At 45.7% G+C, this 18,144-nt stretch overlaps 1 protein-coding gene across 5 annotated transcripts in view; it reads left to right on the top strand.

Annotated features, from left to right (window-relative positions):
* Nucleotides 1–18,144, top strand: part of LOC138503949 (GTPase HRas) — a 609,987-nt gene that overhangs the window by 420,645 nt on the left and 171,198 nt on the right. For all 5 annotated transcript variants that reach the window (XM_069624075.1, XM_069624073.1, XM_069624076.1 and 2 more), the window contains one exon: nt 7,030–7,208. In XM_069624075.1, the coding sequence (XP_069480176.1) occupies nt 7,030–7,208 (179 nt within the window). The remainder of the gene's footprint in view (nt 1–7,029; nt 7,209–18,144) is intronic.

Below are 18,144 nucleotides of genomic sequence, written 5' to 3'. Positions count from 1 at the left end.
CAGAAAATACCTAGGCAAGGATTGGAGTGGAATTTTTCCCCGGGATGGACCTAAAAGTAAAGAAGTAAACCCAAATGAGCAAAACATAGACTAATAAAGTTTTTAGCCAAACAAACAGACCTGAATTGTGGGACTCTCAAGGGTTAATGATTTCCAGGATTGGAGAACAAGACAGGATAAAATAATAAACAGGTAAATTAGTACAGGGAAGTAAACCCAGGCGGTACGAGGGTCGCGCTAGAGCCGGGTTGGTGCAGGATCAGGAGAGCGTCAATATGCACAATAAGTTCACTGAGTGTTGTAGTCCAATGAATGTCCCAAAATCCAGTAGAGCGGAATACCAACAGAGCAGTAGGTAAATGAGGTACAATAGTCAAAGATGGCGCTGGCAGAAATAGCAGAAAACAAACACAGCAGGTTACCTGAAACACACACTTTCAGACGAGGATTGGAGCAACTGAGGTGTTCCGAGTAACCGCTGGCGAATGAGCTGCAAAGACAGCAAGAGCAGGGAAGGACAATCCAAATAACGTTCCGCGTTGAATACCAGGAGATCACGACAATGATAAGGACGGAGAGAAGGCAGCCCAGGAGCAGTCCGGGTCGGTACCGTAGCAGTCTGTAAGAAGTGCCAATAGAGTAGAAGACGTAACAATCCAAAGGTCAAGCGTGGGTCGGAACCAGGAGATCAATTCGGGATTTCGTGACTAAAGTTTCACGAAGGAAAAACGGGCGTGGACGCAAATAGTAAGAAACACTAATTAGCAGCAACAAGCCCTCTGGAAGACGGCAGTTTTAAACCCGTATGGGGGCATGCCTTGTTGTACGTCCTTCACGTACGAGACGTGTCAGCTGACACGGGTTCCGCCGTAGCTTGTACAGGCACCATGGCAACCTGTATCTGCTCCACAAAGGAGCCTGCGAATGAGACGTACTCCGCAGGGAAACTTTTCTCTGCTGAAGTGTAACAGTTAGTGGTGATAATACACACATAGGCTATCTTCTTTCACAGGTTTGTTTTAATTCAGGACCCAAAATAAGAAATTAAAGAGTTTAAAACACATGGGCTGGATTTGCAAGCTCTCAGAAAAAAACAGTAATTCCAGTTGCCAGCCATGAAACTTCCCTAAGGAAGGGAGACATACCATAAACTTCCAGGACACGTAAGTGAAAATTGCCAGCTTGAAAAACTTTGAATGGGCCAGGACAAATAAAGTTCACATGCTCGTCAGACATTTGTCTGTGCTCCAGGCTGGGACAATAGAAGTCCTGTGACACTAACCTGTCAAGTGTAAGGGGGCAATAAAACCTTCAATTAAGATAAGAAACCCCTACTTTGCCTTGAAGGAAATGACATTTGGTTGCAGTTGAATTTCAAGAAAAAAAATGACCCACCAAAGGAACTGCCATTTTTTCACAAAGACTATTTCATAAAGAAACTTTAAAGACTTTTTATCTCTGCAGCAAGAATTAGTAAAAATTTAAAAAGTTTGCAGTTTCAAATATAATTTTGTGGGCTTTCTTTTAACACTTGGTAGAACTCATTGCCGCATGGGGAATAGAAGTTACAAAAGATGACAGATTCCAAGAAAAGTATTAATGTTGCAAACATAACATTTTGTACATACGCCCCTGGGGATAATTTGCATCTGTTTATAAAATTGTGGAATTTTAGGCCAAATCTTTCATGTTTAAAATTACCAAAATGTATTAGAAAGGCGAAACAAGGTCACACAGACTGGAGGATTAGACTGATATGTTCTGCACCTAATATGCAACCTGTGTGTATAATTTGCCAAGAGATTGCAATTGTAGAAATGTATTCTTTTTGGCAAAATCAGATTTTCAGTAAAGTACATGTGGGAGTTTTTGGATGTTGTAAAACTCACCTCACAAACCTGACATCATTCACTTGGAAATCCAACCAGTTGAGAGCAAGGCAGAGACTAGCACCCCTGCCCAATCCAAGTAGTTGAGGGGCGTGAGTAGTTGACCCTGCCCAGCCTATAGTTTGATGATGCCATTTTGCACTATAAATAAGGATCCCTGACAAGACTCGACACACACTCTTCCTGATTTCCTGCGCTGCGTTCCTGTACCCGTCCTCTTCCTGATCAAGACTCCAACTACAAGGCCAAGCATTGCCAATCCTACTCCAGGGCCCATTGCAAAATGCAAGCAGTGCTGATCCCATTACCAGCAAGGCCTATAATATAAACAAACCCACTAAATTTCCCATTAACAAGGGGAAACTGTGGTACCATTGGCATCCTGATCCAGCTTGGCTTGCCTCCCTCACTGCATGCTGTTGCCATCCTGCTACCCTGATGACCTATATTATCCAGTGACCAGAATTGCCAGTCCAGAAGTGCTACCCGGTAACTAGTCCCTGCCAAGCTGATCCTGTCCCGCTGATTTTGTCTGGCTGTCCTTTATTAGACCAGATCCGTGTGGTGACCAGAACGCTGACTGTCCAGAAGCCAAAAACTAAAAAGTGGACTGTGTGTATCAATTTCCACCCCATCTAAACCCATAACCTATCTTGTCTTTGTCCTCATCCCACTCTCTAAGCCACCCTATCCATATCCTGATACCTTGTTCAAACTGTCACAATCATTCTTGCCATCCTGCCTTTGATTTCTAGTGCTAGCGCCATCTCTAGTAATTATGCTATGTGTAAATCCTAAGCTATTCATCCTATTTCGAGTGATCGGACTGGTTCTGCCAGGGCGGGCTGGGAGCTAGAGTTGAATTCGCGAATCAACCCTGGACCTTACTGTGTCCCTCTTTGGTAGCCTAGCCTGAATGCTCTAGTGTAGAGTAAAACTGTTCTTTTCAAACTGATTTCCTTTCCTTTTTCACCACTCCATTTTTCTCAAAGCGTGCCTTTCTAGATCTTGCATAACTTCCTCAATTTACCAGCTAGAGACCTAATTTCACTTCCATATTGTACCTATGATCTATACAATATTTCACCCGTTTTTATTAAAAACCGTTTTGGTAATTTCAGGCGGGAATTGCAAAGTTTGCAAAGTTTCCAACGTGTCATTTGCTGCAACATGTTTTTAAACCCTGCCACTCATTTTCAAACTGTATGCTCTTGCTAATCCATTGCTTGTGATTGTTAGTATATTTACATTGTTGCTTTAGTGAAGAATTGTATTTGTTTCAAGGTTTTTGCACACATTTATTAATTCATTCATCCATTTCCGAGTGTCATTTTAGCATTGCCAGGGTTTGAAATCCGATTTTTCGCTATTGTTTGGGGAGGGAAGGTTGTATTTCAATTCTGTTTTCCATTTGTCATTCCTGATTACCTGCTGCTTCTGTTTATCCACTGAGCATTGATTATTTGTGGGTTGAGCGATCCTTGCTGGCGGGAAATTCCAACTCAAGTGCTATTTTACCTAAAATCAAAAAGTGCTCCTATTCCCTGGTGTTTTGTAGATGTGTCAATAGAAGGTTAAACTAAGTGCATTACTTACATTCCTATTGTTCTTATCACCTCACAGACATGGTCAGATATAGGTCTTGAAAGGGTGGGACAATTATTTCGGGAGGGTGATTTTCTGGTCCTGGAGGCAGTACTGGGGAGTGATTTGATCAGTGTTTGAATACCTCTGCGTCAAGGGCATTCTAACAGACACAAAATGGGAAGGCCTCCTCACAAGAGTGTTAACGACAGTGGAAAACGTGATTGATGCATCCACCATGAGAAAGTGGATCCTGTCCAGAGTGTATAGAGCTATTGATGAGGTCAGTCTGGAGGGGAGACAAACATTTCAGAAGTACTGGTTAGATTTGCTGGGGGAGGAGATCACAGTGAAGGAATGGATGCAAATCTACCGAGTGGCCTTCCAGGGTGGTCTGTTCACCTCCACGGTAGAACATAACTTTAAAATGTTAATGGGCTGGCATAGGGACCCCCAGAGGCTTTCCAGGATGTTCGCAGGAGATTCCCCCATGTGCCCCAGGGGCTGCGGGCAGCGGATGGGTCACTGGCCCATATGTGGTGGCGATGCCCCAAGGTGTAAGTGTTCTGGGAGGAGGTGTTGAGTTGGATGGAAGAAGTAACTGGGGTAGGATTGGATCTAGATCCACTACAGATGCTTTTGGGGTTCCCCCAGAAAGATAGAGGAGAATATAGGCTCCCTAAAATGTGGGAAGAAATGCTGCAAGCGGGGAGACTGGCTATTGCCCAGTGTTGGAAAAGTGAAATGCTCCTGTCAAAAGAAATCTGGGAGGGAAAAGTATACAGCATGATGGTAATGGAGAGGCTGACAGCTGTATTGAATGGTGGGATGAGTGAATTTCAGGCGGAATGGAGTGTCCTGCTGCTTAAGTGGGGACTGGAAGAGGGGGTCCTGGGGGCTCGAACAAGTACATGAATGGCCACGGAGGGGGAGTGGGATGGAGGGGCCCAGAAGGAGCTGATGAGAAACAAACATACCAGGTAGGGGAAGGGCGAGGGGACAAGATTGTTGATAGTAATGTGGTGTTGCATTTGACTTTAACTTTTCTTTGTAATGTCTTGTTATTCTGATAAATGCAAATAAAAATAAGTAAAAAAAATATATGTTAAAAGAGGAATTTTGAATCACTTATATACAGTGATGAAACATCATGACACATTTCCACTAATAAAAACCTGTGAAATTCAGTGAAAAAACCTGGTTAAAGGAACGGTCTTGTTAAGTTACACTAATAAAAACCTATCAAATTCGGTGAAAAACGTTAAAGGGACGTTATGGTTAAGTTGCACTAAATAAACCAATCAAATTCAGTGAAATGTTACTTATGTGTGGCATAGCTTCGCCCTTCTGTCAAGCTGATTGCAGCACTTTCTGTACCCCTGGAGAAGGTGAACAATGTGGAGCGCTTTCTGTCCCCTTGGAGAAGGTGACCAATGTGGAGAGGTATGTATCGGCCATAGGCTCTCTGACCATTCATGCTGTTAACGCCATTGCCAACGCCACTAGGTATAAACAAAATGTGGCATAAGATGTCTCAGTGTCTGGAACATCTGAGAAAACAAGCTAGAAAATGCCATAGCAGAGGAAATGTTGGCTTCAGAACATGCCATTGACTTTGCTGTGGATGTGGCCAATGCTAGGTTCCAGCAGTTGGACTCATGGGACCGTACTAGGCCTCTAAGGGTGGATGAGAGCCACCAATTTTCTGCCTGAACTCCAAGCTTCCATTCTCGATCGTAAACAAAGAGTATCCTGGGGTGTGACCAGGTATGCACGGGCGCTTAGGGTTGAAGATGTGTGTGAAGTGAATTAAGACTGAGTGTAACAGCTGCAGATTCTGGCACTGCTAGGCTAACCCCTGCATAGATACGGAACAATAAACCAAAAACATGTGCCAGTATCAATGCGCTTGTATAGATACCAGAATGCATCAACCACTTATGGTATCTCTGTAAGCTCATAAATTCAGCATGAGGTCAATGGATAAGTGAACTTTTTTATTTATTTTTTATTATTATCTCTTTTGTAGCCATGCTATTACTAGGATTAGGTGGCATGGTCCAAGGAAGAAGGGTAAGGAATGGTTCCTCCGATTACGTTTTTAACAGCATGTTTGCAGTCGATTAATTAGTTTGTTCTGGCTATTTATTTTTTCACTTTCTATTTATGGTATTTATAGAGCGCACAAAGGCCCCAAGGCATCAAGGCGCTAAGAAGCCAAGACCAGTAAGTCTACCAAAGATGAACTAGAACAGATACATCTTGAGCGCCCTACGAAACTGGAAATGATGAACAATCTCCTGTAGACTCGGGGGCAGGCCGTTCCATAGAGTGGGTGGGGGCCAGGACTGAGAAGGAGCGACTGCCTAGGTGCACTTTTCAGTGACATGGTGTTCTTAAAAGGTTATGGGAGGCCGAGCATAAACACCTAACAGGCTGATGACGAGTCTGCTTATCTGGCAGGTACTCTGCGCCCACAAGATGGATAGCTTGGTGTGTGATGCCCAAAGTCTTTAATTTAATTCGAGAATTTACTGGGAGCCATTGGAGCTGATGAAGCATGGCCTGTGATGAAGTAAGGCAATGGGCCTCAAGCGCCCGATGCGCTGCAGAGTTCGGCAGAATTTGCCGTCACTGGATTTGGAAGGCCGGTTGACCAAGCTATATGCCATTACAATAATCCAGTAACCCCGTGATGGATGCTGTGACCACCTGCGCTATGCAGTTAGCCAGAAGAAACGGAAGGATCTTTCTCAGGGTTTGAAGCTTGCCAAAACTGGCACTGCAACTTGCTGCAATATGTGCATCTCTTGAGCCCAAAGGCAGGCGCTTCACCCCCAAGCTCTTTACTTAGCTAGTAGGAGCGGGGCATGGACCCCGCTACCACTATACAAGTTATTTGAGTGATCTATTTGGAGTCTTTTAGGTCCTCCCTGGGTTCATAGTAGGATGATACATTTATCTAAAGGCATCATTAGCGCTAGGTTGTAAATGGTTAAAACTTCAACATGCACACAAAAGCAAGCATTTAGCCAGTTGGTATCCAGAACATGGAACACCCTACCACTCCACATGTTCGCACTGCACCCTCAATCACCACTTTCCGAATGAGGCTCAAAACAGAACTATTTCCCCACACATAATCCAGCCCTTCCGCCTTTTCTGCTACCATTTGGTCTATCCTAATCTACTTTGAACGCATTTTGTAACTTCTGTTTCGCTTCCCACCTTTTGAACTTTTGATCATTGTTAGGTGCTTTGAGACCCTCTGAGTAGGGTAAGGGCTTAAAAAAAATGCAAACAAAATGAGATAATCAAATATCAGTGTTTTTGTTGTTGGCTATGGGGTAAGGTTAGGAAGGGCACTGTGCCTGTTCTATGAGTAAGTGAAGTGCTCCTTCTTTTTTACAGGGACATACATGTAAATGGTGTCTGGACTTCACTTCAGGTACATAGGACCATCTTAACCAGGTGTGTCGGATATGTTGTAATGTTCCTCACACTTGTTCTGACATGGTTCTGTTCTCTCCATCTGTCCCTTTTTCCGTGGCTGCAGGACTCGTATCGGAAGCAGGTGGTCATTGATGGGGAAACTTGTTTACTGGATATCTTGGACACAGCGGGACAGGAGGAGTACAGTGCGATGAGAGACCAGTACATGAGGACAGGCGAAGGCTTCCTCTGCGTTTTTGCCATTAACAACACCAAGTCATTTGAAGACATACACCAGTACAGGTCAGTACCGAAAACAAGATGTGCTCCGCGCGCGCATTCAATGGATATGGCCAGTGCTTTAAATGGAAATAATGAAGTGCAGGCACTCGCTAGTCTAGATTTTATGTGGGCCCAGGCTCAGCCTGGAAGGTTCTGAAAGTCGCTCTTACGTTCAAGCCCGGCTGAGGCTCATTGACCCATTTCAGTTAATCTTACAGTTTGTCATACTCACAGTTCTCCATTTGTCCAACTTTCCATGTGTCTCGCTCTTCAAGTCTCATTCTCTACTTGTGTCCATTTTTATGTGTCTCTCTCCCCACATGCCCACTTCAGTCATCCTTGAATACGCTTATCAATTCACTAAGAAGCAACCGCATACCTGAAATGCAGAATATTGATCTCCTTAGATCATACCTCCACACAAACACTCTCCTCCCATATCACTATGCATACTCTATTCTCTACACCACCACTCGCATAGAGTGCAGCTATACCCCTCGATCAATTCGGCCTAGCTGCTCACATACGAACATTACCCCATGAACCACTCATCACTCTAATAAAACGCAGCTATACCCCATGACAATCAGGACTAGCTGCACACATAAGCGTCAGACAGGCCTAACGCAGCCAGAACCCGGTCTTGGTGTTGACCCGCCTGACTGCACACATTCAACCGATATCAATACACAACACCTAGTGCTAGGATGCAGCTTCCACCAGACAATTACATCAGCTGCACACATAACGGGTACACCCCAGCACCCTACGACACCCTACTCTCTCTACTGACCGGACTACGGTCCCCAAGGGCGTTCAACCTACCAGCACTTTGAAGTCATACCAATGATCTATAGAACGCTATATAAATGCCAAATAACTTAACGTGTATCTCACGCTCTTTAACTCTGTTTACGTCTATATTATTTTGGAGCCTGGCCTTTGGAGAATGCTGTCCTGAAACACCTCAATAATTCCAACTAAAACTTCAGTATACTACTTTACTATTAATTGATTCACTTTAAACTTCAATCCGTCGGCCTAATGCAATCATCTCTGAAAGATCTATCCTGTTTTGACACTAGTATTGGGATGTATAAAAGATGGCAGGCTTTGAGAACTCCCAATTTTTGAAGGCAGTGAATGCACAATGACATTAAATTTGTTGCCAATATCCACACACCTTGCTTAACTAGCGAATCTGGGATATTTTCACACAAACCTGGTGAAGTGTGGGTATTCAGACCGAAACGTTCCAGTTACATAAACATGCCCATACACATTTATATATTAGAAAATGCGCTGCTAATAACAAAGAAAAGTGTTATAAAACGTAGTAGTGCGGGCCTTCCAAATCAATCTGTGCGCCATATTAACTCTCAAGTAGGTGACGGGTAAAGCCCAATAAGGGAACTGGTGTTACACAGCTAATGTGCTGGCAGCCCTGGGGCTACGTGTTTCACGCTCCTTTTGTTCTGCAGGGTGGGACTTGAAGGAGACATTATGGACACTGCGGGTTGGGGAGAGAAAGCATAGCATCTGCAGAAGCTTCGTCCTTTATTACAATCCATTTATATGAAACGCTTCAATTTTCATCTCACCATGTAGTTGAGTACCAGTACTGTCTTTTTGACTTTCAGAAGTGCAGGTGGTAACTCCTTTTCACAAAAATAAAAAGTGCAGGTACTCATTTTCTCCAAAATAAGAAGTGCAGATAGTGAGGGCCGTGCAGGCCAGATCCTCTGGAGGGACATGGCTCGGTGGTGCACAGGTGGCCAGTGCTGCTCTGGAGGGACATGGCGCGGTGGTGCACAGGTGGCCAGTGCTGCTCTGGAGACACATGGCTCGATGGTGCACAGGTGGCCAGTGCTACTCTGGAGGGACCCCGCTCTGTGGTGCACAGGTGGCCAGTGCCGCTCTGGAAGGACATGGCTTGGTGGTGCACAGGTGGCCAGTGCTGCTCTGGAGGGACACCGCTTTGTGGTGCACAGGTATCCAGTGCTGCTCTAGTGGGACATGTCTCGGTGGTCAGTGCTAGTCTGGAGGGACACGGCTCGGTGGTGTACAGGTGGCCAGTGCCTCTCTGGAGGGACACGGCTCGGTGGTGCACAGGTGGCCGGTGCTGCTTTGGAGGGACATGGTTCGGTGGTGCACAGGTGGCCAGTGCTGCTCTGGAGGGACATGGCTCGGTGGTGCACAGGTGGCCAGTGCCGCTCTGGAGGGACATGGCTCGATGATGCACAGGTGGCCAGTGCTGCTCTGGAGGGACCCCGCTCTGTGGTGCACAGATGTCCAGTGCTGCTCTGGAGGGACAAGGCTCGTGGTGCACAGGTGGCCTGTGCATGGGGCTCTGGGAAGATGCACTGTTTTGTAAAGGGAAACATGGTGTTCTGCAAAGATGTCGCTGTGGTGTGTTTTTGAGTTGTGCAAGATATGTTTGCGCAGGCACTTCTTAATGATATTCCTTTGCGTGGGGACAGGCAGGTAATGCTTGAATGCATATAGACTGGAAACCAAAGATGGCCCTGGGAAATGTCATGCAATGCTGAATGCTGAAAGTACAACTCTACTGACAGGAGTTTGGCAAGTTCGCTCTTCTCCCAAGAAGAGTTTTGCAAAAATGGGGTAGAATGGAACATTTGCACAAAAAAAACTCTTTTTTAGAAATCCTTCCAATGTAAAGTGTCTACCAGTGGTGGCCAGTAGCATTATTCCTCTGCAGCGGCACATGCATTAGTGTGCCCATTATAAGATGTGGTGCTTGGTGAAATGGCTACGTGCACAGCAGGCACATTTTTGTGCTACTGGACAAATAATGCTTAGTACGTATTATGCCCCATTGGAAATATGTTCCATTATAAATACTGACTAGTACATGTGTGAGATAGTGGCAGGATTTAAAGACAACTTTATAAAGACGGTGGGTTCTCCCAGAAGGAATACATCAGTAAATAGAATGGCAAATATTGCATTTTATTCTCAATTCTGTTTTATTAGTTTTCCAAAGTAACAAAAGTAACGATTTACTACTACCAGTAGGCCATACTTCTCATTGATGCAAATAATTCAAGCAAAATATCTAAATTCCAACACACATCAGTATCCCTATCTGAGTCAACATTTCCCCATTTGTTCCATATCCTGATGAATTTCTGCAGGCATCCCCATGCCCTGTAAATCCTTTCTTCCATTCGCAAGCAGCCATCCAAGTCTCTCTCCCACATGTGAACTTGAGTTGAATCTTTCGTCACCCACAGCATGGCAATATTATGTTTGGCCACTATCAACACATTTCAAATAAAGTTTCTTCTATCAAGAATAGGCCACCTCCCCCCATATGCCTAGTAGAGCCAACTTTAGATTGTCAAAGTTGGGCTGTTCGAGAGTTATGAATATACGCCATTAATTTGCGAACCAGAATCTGCAAATTTTCGGGCATTCCCAAAACGTGTGATATTACATACCAGTCGTAACATGGCCTGGCAGGCAGTTGGGGTTTTGGGCTCAGCCGCATCAGCATATCCCTGGTATAATACACTGTATGAAGAACTTTTAATAGCACTAGTTGGAACCTGCGGGTGAGGCGATTTCATGTGGTACCATTGGCACCTCCTGAGATCCGTTTCCCACTTCTACAGTACAACCTGGTACAAGGTTGATATCGCCCTCTCCGGGATAAAGCATGCCTTCACATTTACCTCAAGTGGATTATGATCAGGGCATTCATAATTACCCTCAAATTGCACCTGCATGGCGTGTTTACCTGTGCCAGAGCAGTTGCTACAACAGCCACTCACTTTCATGAAATTCACTCCTTTGCTACTGGAGTGTTCTGAAGAATGTACAAATACCTTGGAAAGGCCATCATCTAGAACAGAGCTGCCTGCCCTAGTAAGGTAAGGGAGAGAGCCGCCCAGAACCTGGTGTCCGTAAGAAACCTTTCAGTGATGACGGCAGATTCCTGGGAAGAAAAACGTTTGGGTTTCAACAGGTTAAATGCCCAAATATTTGAACGACTCCCTAGCCACCAGGAATGTACAGTCTATCAGGATCGCCTGCTGTCCGCTATACACCAGGAATAAAGTAGAATTATGCCAATTGACGCAGAGTCTGCTATATCATTGATACATTTGCAGAATCTCCCTGACTCTGGGTTTGGACCTCCGGGGTTCCCCCATATACAACAGCAAATTGTCCACATAGAGCGACACCCGGTCTTCTCATCTTGATGGCTATACAAAGCCCTTCGTGACTGGGTCCCCCCTTAGCCAAATCGCAAGTGGTTCAAAGGCCCGAATTAAAAGCAGTGGGGACACAACCCGCTGTTGTGTACCTCACCCCAGCGGGAAATAAAGATAAGTCGGTATAATAACTTGACCCATTGCAAAAACACTTGTCGCACCCCCATTTTAGCCAATAGTATCCAGAGAAATTATCATTGGATAATGTTGAATGCTTTCTCAAACTATTGTCACAACACTGAGGGAGTCTGGAATGTGCCCCGCCCGATTCAAGACAATGTGGAGTCTGTGTATTTTCATGTGGGTGGCCATGTTTGGTAAAAAAAAAAAAATGTTCTGGTCGGGTGGATCAACTGTCTCTGAGCAAGGAGTTTGGCCAACACTTTAGTTTTACAGTTAATACGTGATATTGGCCTATAAGAGGCACACTCCTCCGGCTGCCTTTTTAGGCAGGACCACAATGTTTGCTTGGCGCAGATCCGGGGGAAGCTCCTCCTTTCCCTGCTTCCCAGTAACATGGACAGCCTAGGCTTTGCTAGCCTGTTGCTAATTTGTATTCATAGTACTGTAGGGAATCCGTTGGGTCCAGGGAATATGCCCGATTGGAGAGATCATATGGTCGCTGTCGCTTCTTCAGTAAAGTTGAATTCCAGGGCACAGGGCACATTTTTGGTCTTTCTGTAATGCTAGGAGTGGGAAGGTAGTCTAGTTGCTCTGCAAATTAAAGTTCAGCTCGATCCAGAGATGCCCCGTACAGCCGTGTGTAATAATTTGCAAAAGCCTCACATATTTTGCCATCCTACAGAATCTCCCCGTCCACTACCGTGTGACACATTGTACATGTCTGGGTTTCAAGCACACTGGCAAGGGAAGCTAGATGGCCTACTGTTAGGGTGTCGAAGAAGGAAGCTGACACAAGGGTGGCATGGTAATTGCTTTAAACATTTATTTATAGTAAAAAGAAACCTTCAATATCCCTACTCCTAAGAGGAGTTTCCCTGCTTCAAACTAAAACTAAAGGAGCTGTCGGAATGTCCATCAAAATCAAACTCCACCGTCCTGTGTCACAATCTACTTCTATCCATCACACGACAACAAAAGTATAACTCAACAGAAATTTCTTTCTCCAGAAGAGTGACTCCCTTCTCCTGGTATTTGGGCGATGATCCAAAAGGGTTCTTTTGTAAAAGTATACCAGGGGTATTGACTCCCTTCCCCTGGCTGGTGTTTGCAATGAAACCTTTGTTCAACCCAACTCTAGGGACCAGGCGAATGACTCCCTTCGCCTGGTGTTGGTCTATACCTTCCAATGTAGTTGGAAGATTTCCTCAGAGTTCTTCTTCTTTGGTGTTGGGTTTTCAGGCCCTCCTCTGGTTGTTTGTGGGTTTACCCTTGCCACTGCAATGAGGATACTTTTTTGGAATGCACACATCTTCTCTCGGAGGGTCAGCAGCTTTGGAGCTCCCACTGCGACGTGGAAACTCTCCTCGTACACACAACTCCTCGCTATGAGGTTCCATGGCCTTGGGGCTACAAATGAGGGACGGAAACTCACTTTTGATGCACATATCTTCACTTTGAGGTTCTGTGGCCTTGGGGCTACCACTGAGATGAGGAAGCTCTCCTCAGGTGCACAAATCTTCAATGTGAGGGTCAGTGGCTTTGGGGAAGATTGGTTGCACCGATCTTCACTATGGGGATCAGCGACCCTATTCACATAGTTTGTCTTATCACAGGTTGACCTGGGACTAAGCAGAACCTGCCCGTGCCTCCGGTTACCTTCTCTGGGATCTTTGCACATCTTTGGTTCTTCCTGGGACTAGGGTCAGCGTTTCATCTGCTTCGCACGACTTTGCTGAGCCCCAGACGTTCCGTTGCGGCTCCCAGCTTTTTACGGTCTCTGCGCTGTCAAGCCAAAAAGCCCACCACCCGAAGTTCACGCCACCGCTCCTCTAAGCTCGGCTGGGGCTTGGGTCGGATCTGTGTGATTTTTCCGTCGCAGAAAAGTCAGCAACAGGAAAGTTTGCATGAGAAATATACGCACCACAAAAGGTTTGTTCATTGCCCATGCAAACATACATTTAAATCCCCTACAAACCCACAACAAAACACCCACACCCCAACACACCCCAACCCACACCCCCACGCACACCCTACTTACCATTCAACACGCACTGTGTCCGTGCGGTGCCAGTTCCGTTTCACTTCCGTGATCGAGAACTGGCGCTGCAGGGACCTTTTCTTTTTTTTGTTTTTTTCGGGCAGCTGCAGGTGTCCCCCTCACCCTGCCTGCAACCCCTGCTCATTATATGCAGCACCTGTTTCTTTTGTTTTTGTTCTCGGCTGTGCTGTGGAGGTGTCCCCCGCAACCCACGCTCACTATACTGTACAGTGTAGTGAGCGGGGTGTTGCGGGGACGCCCCCGCTGCCCCCGCAGTTTTTCTTTTTACCTTGGGTGCATGCATTTACGACCTTTTTGTATAGGTCGGAGCTTTCGGTGTGGTCATTTTGGCTTATACCCTTGGGTCAGCTCCTGCCAGACCTTACAAGGACTCCTTCACCGGTTCGCCAGTGTACTGCTTCCTCTGCCTCTCGTCTGCCAACAAGGTTTGAAACCTCAGCTCTGGAGAGATTCTGCACCTTTTCCTTTGTCAATCATGAATTTGTATACAATGTTGCCAGTCCTGCCTGGGCAGATTGTCAACGTCCTTTGTTGCTTTTGATCTCTTGATCGTCAGGCCTCCTCGGGACCATCTCGTACCAGCACTAGGACAGAGAGTAATCTTCTTCGTCTTAGTTCTTCCGGTATCCCAAGCACTACAATAATACATGGGTCAGTTTTTAATGAAATGGCTTTGAATGGAGGGGGAGGTTAGGGAAGGTTGGCGTGTGGTGCTCTTCAACAGACTGTACCCTAGGTGATCGTCCTTGTTCCTAGGGGGGGAATACCACCCCATGAAGTCCTCCCGCATTAAACCACCCCTTGAGGGACTATTGGGTATTGGCCACAAATCCCTAGCCTCATGGCAAAGGGCTTGGGGAGAAGTTATAACACTGTGAATCTTTACACTGCTGTGCTGTGTCCGTCTCACAGTTTTGGTATGCATCCCGGGTGTGTAATAGTCGCTTCTGGTGCCCCAGAGAGGGATTCGAGATTATTATTATTATCATGGTATTTATTGAGCAGAGCTACCTTCAAGAAGCAATGGAGCGCTTTAGAGGTATTCACCAGCACAAATACATAACAGAGCGCTTTACAGAGGTGTACAATACTACAGATGCATAATGGAGTGCTTTTCAGAGGTAACAACAGAACAGATATACAGCGGGGGTAGGATGCAGAGGGGACAGCGGAGGGGTACAGCTGTACTGGGTGGCGGGGAGGAGAGGGGTGAGTGTCGTCAGAGTCCGGTTGCGTGAGGGGCGATGTGATGGTGTAGGTATTGAGAGTAGAGACTCCTTGAAGAGGTGGGTCTTGAGTTCTTTTCTGAATTGTAGGAGCGTGGGGGCGAGTCTGATGCCGACGGGGAGGAGGTTCCATAGTATTGGGGCGTAGGCAGAGAAGTTTTTTTTTCTGGTCCTTTTCCTTTTTGCAGTGGCAGATTTAAAGTCTGCACGTGTCCTGGCTTCTGGTGATGCAATGTCCGCCGGAGATGCTGAGTTTCTCCGCGAGGTACTTGGGTGACTTGACGGCGACTGCCTTATAGATGATGCAGCAAGACTTGAAGGTAATTTGTGAGTGCAGTCGGAACCAGTGAAGGTTGATGAGGGCCTGGGTGATGTGGTTGTATCTGCGTAGATCCTTGATGAGGCATGTGGCCATGTGTAGCATACTTCTCAGGGGAACAAAGGAGGATGACAGGAGGCCTTCGAGGAGTGCATTGACCCCATCCAGGTGGGAAAGAACCAGTGCTTGAATGGTGTATCAAAAGCTGTCCGGAGGGAGGAAGGGCTTGACTTTTCACAGGAGGGAGAGCTGATACCAAGCTGTCTGAGTTTTCTTAGCTATATGTGTCTTGAAGGATAGGTGTTTGTCAATGTAGTACCCGAGGAGATGGCTGTCAGGGGGAAGTGGTAACTCCTTTGGGAGAGACACAGTATTTGTCTTCTTGTGGGGATGGGAGTCCTGTAATCCCCAAATATCTAATGGCCTGCTGTCATTGCAAAAGTCCCTCTCATGAGGAAACCCAAAGAACCTTCTGTTAAGAGTTACCTAGGCATAATAGGTTATATACTTTGGGAGTTTCTGAATTAGAAGTGACATCCTCTAATGGCCATGATTCTGTCTTGGGTAGAAATCGTAGCCCTAATGATAAGTCACATATCCCTCATGTAACATCTCTTAACTTTAATAACATTCAGTTCAACAATAAAACAGAAATGAGTAGACCTAAAAGACTTGAATCCATTATGGACTTCAAGATCCATAATGCCTGTGGTACTTGGATGAATAAGAATGACCAGGAGTCAATGAGGATTTAAAGTGCCACTGAAGAGAATGTGAGGTCTAGTTGTTTGAAGTCAAAGCACCTGAGCGGGACATTTATAAATGAAACTGGACCACAACTGTGTGGTGTAGGTGGAAGAGAAAGGAGCAGCAGAGACAGAAGCAGTGCGGGAAGATACCAAAGCGGTTGAAGCTGCAGTTGAAACAAGAAGAGACTTCACTCTCCCAAGCTGTGGGTTGGGGTCGGATCCTGTGCAGATCAGAGTGTGCAGAGAGGCGCGGATGCCGACGTGGCAGCGAACCTGCGAGGAGGTCAGGAGAGCGGTGGTCGCTGAAGTTGGAGCAGCAGAGGCTCCCAGAGAGAGAGAACCAGATGGCGAGAGAACTTAAGGGGCCTCTGAGATGCAGAAAAGAAGAACCGCTGTGCCGCACAGCACATGAGGAGGACGCTGAAGCTGCCAACAGTAACCAGTGAGCCTCAGAAGAGACGCTGGGCACCGGGGTGCTTTGTAGCGTTTACGGCTTCTGCAATTAAGCTGCAGGGAGCCAGAGAGCAAAGTGACCTAAGAAGGGGGAGGCAAAGATAGTTAAATGACGCCTAATCAAACCCATTAATTGGTGAAATTTAAAAGGGCGCAATTCCCCATTTCTGAGACATCAACATGGGGAAAACTTGTAACACAAATTGCCAACAGCCAAGAAATCATACAGAAGAAGTAACAAGGCAGAAAGGGCACAATTCTCCATTTAGGAGATGTCAACTTGGGGAAACCTGTAACCCACGTTGCCAACAACCAAGAAATTAAAAAGAAGTAAGAAGGCAAAAATGGTGCAATTCTCAATTTATGATATGTCAATTTGGGGAAACCTGTAACCCACATTGCCAACAGTACAGACACTATAACTAAGAGATAAAAGGGCAACAAGGGCGCAATCCTCCTTTCTTGAGATACTAGTTGGGGAAACCTTTAACCCATATTGCTGCTAAGTAGAGATTAACTGTAGCAGTAGGAGCTTTATTCCTGACAGGAGAGTGAACGAGGAAAGGGACCATTTATAGTTAGTCCTGGTAGGCAATTAGACCATGAAAGAAACGGTTGATTGGAAGAAATGTGGTTGTGGTAAAAAGGTGTTGTGGCGAGACATTGATAACTATCATTTTTACAAACTGTTGCATCACGAAAGGTAGTGGTTGTGGTATCCTGACAAAAGCATTCCATTCAAGGTGAATTGTGATGAGTTAAGATTTACTTTGAAACCTGAGAAAGACATTTTTGTGGAGGAAAACAATTGTTTATGAACTAGTGTTTTGTGAAAAAGACATTTGCTTTACCAAGTGGGAAGATGCAGTGGATGGAAAATACTTTTTGTGTTGGACTTAACAGATACTTGTTGAATCAGATCCTGTTTTAGGGTATTCCTGAATTGATCCAGGTGAATGGATCCAAACCTGGTCACATGGATTAATTTCTTAAAGCTATAAGTTTGAACTTTTGCACTGTTTTGTTGAACTGAAGACAGCCAAATATTCTTTATACTTTTGTGATGTATGTATTAGTATTAGGGCCAGATGCTTTTTGGACACTAGGTCATCCTTCTTTAGTTTTAGTTTGCTAGGTAGCGATATTCTCATTAGGATAGGGAAAGATGCGCGTTTATCTCACCCCTTTTATTTTAATAAAATGGCAAACCTTGAGAAAACTTTGTGTCCGTCTCACATTTCTGACCCCTCACACTCTCCACTCCTTTAGGTCTAACCAACTCCTCCTGGCAAATCTCCAGTCATCGTCTCTCCTTCAGTCTCATGATCTTCCTCCGTCTGGCCTTCAGTCTTCCCCAAAGTCGAGCCTCCTACTCCTGCAACCCACACTCCTGGACTGGGCTGCCTGATGCTATTGGAACATCCCCCGTCCCTCTGGATGGGGCTCTGGCTAAGGATTTACAGGTGTGACCCACAAGAGTTGAGGTTCTGTAATTGGCTGTTGGTCCCAGCTTCCTGAGTTTCAGAGACAGGCTGATGGGGCTAGGGCTAGGTCGATTTTTATCCCGCCAGCTGTTTTGAAATACATATATGTGTCTGTGGAGCTTAGGTGGGCAGCTGGTGTCAGCAACACGTTTGTCATTGGAACCTGAGTTGAAAAGATGGGCTGGGGAGGGATATGAGTGTCTTTAGCTTGAGTCTCATGCTCCTCCTAGTGTTTACAGTTTCAAGGATTTTGTCTTTGGGTCCATGGACGTGGACAGGCACGCAAACCTTGGTGTAATCGCG

The sequence above is a fragment of the Ambystoma mexicanum genome, chromosome 11 (assembly GCF_040938575.1).
Source record: "Ambystoma mexicanum isolate Mex_15411 chromosome 11, UKY_AmexF1_1, whole genome shotgun sequence".
NCBI classification, from domain to species: domain Eukaryota; kingdom Metazoa; phylum Chordata; class Amphibia; order Caudata; family Ambystomatidae; genus Ambystoma; species Ambystoma mexicanum.
Note: the sequence above shows the minus strand (reverse complement) of the source record. Positions and strands in the feature narration are given on the sequence as shown.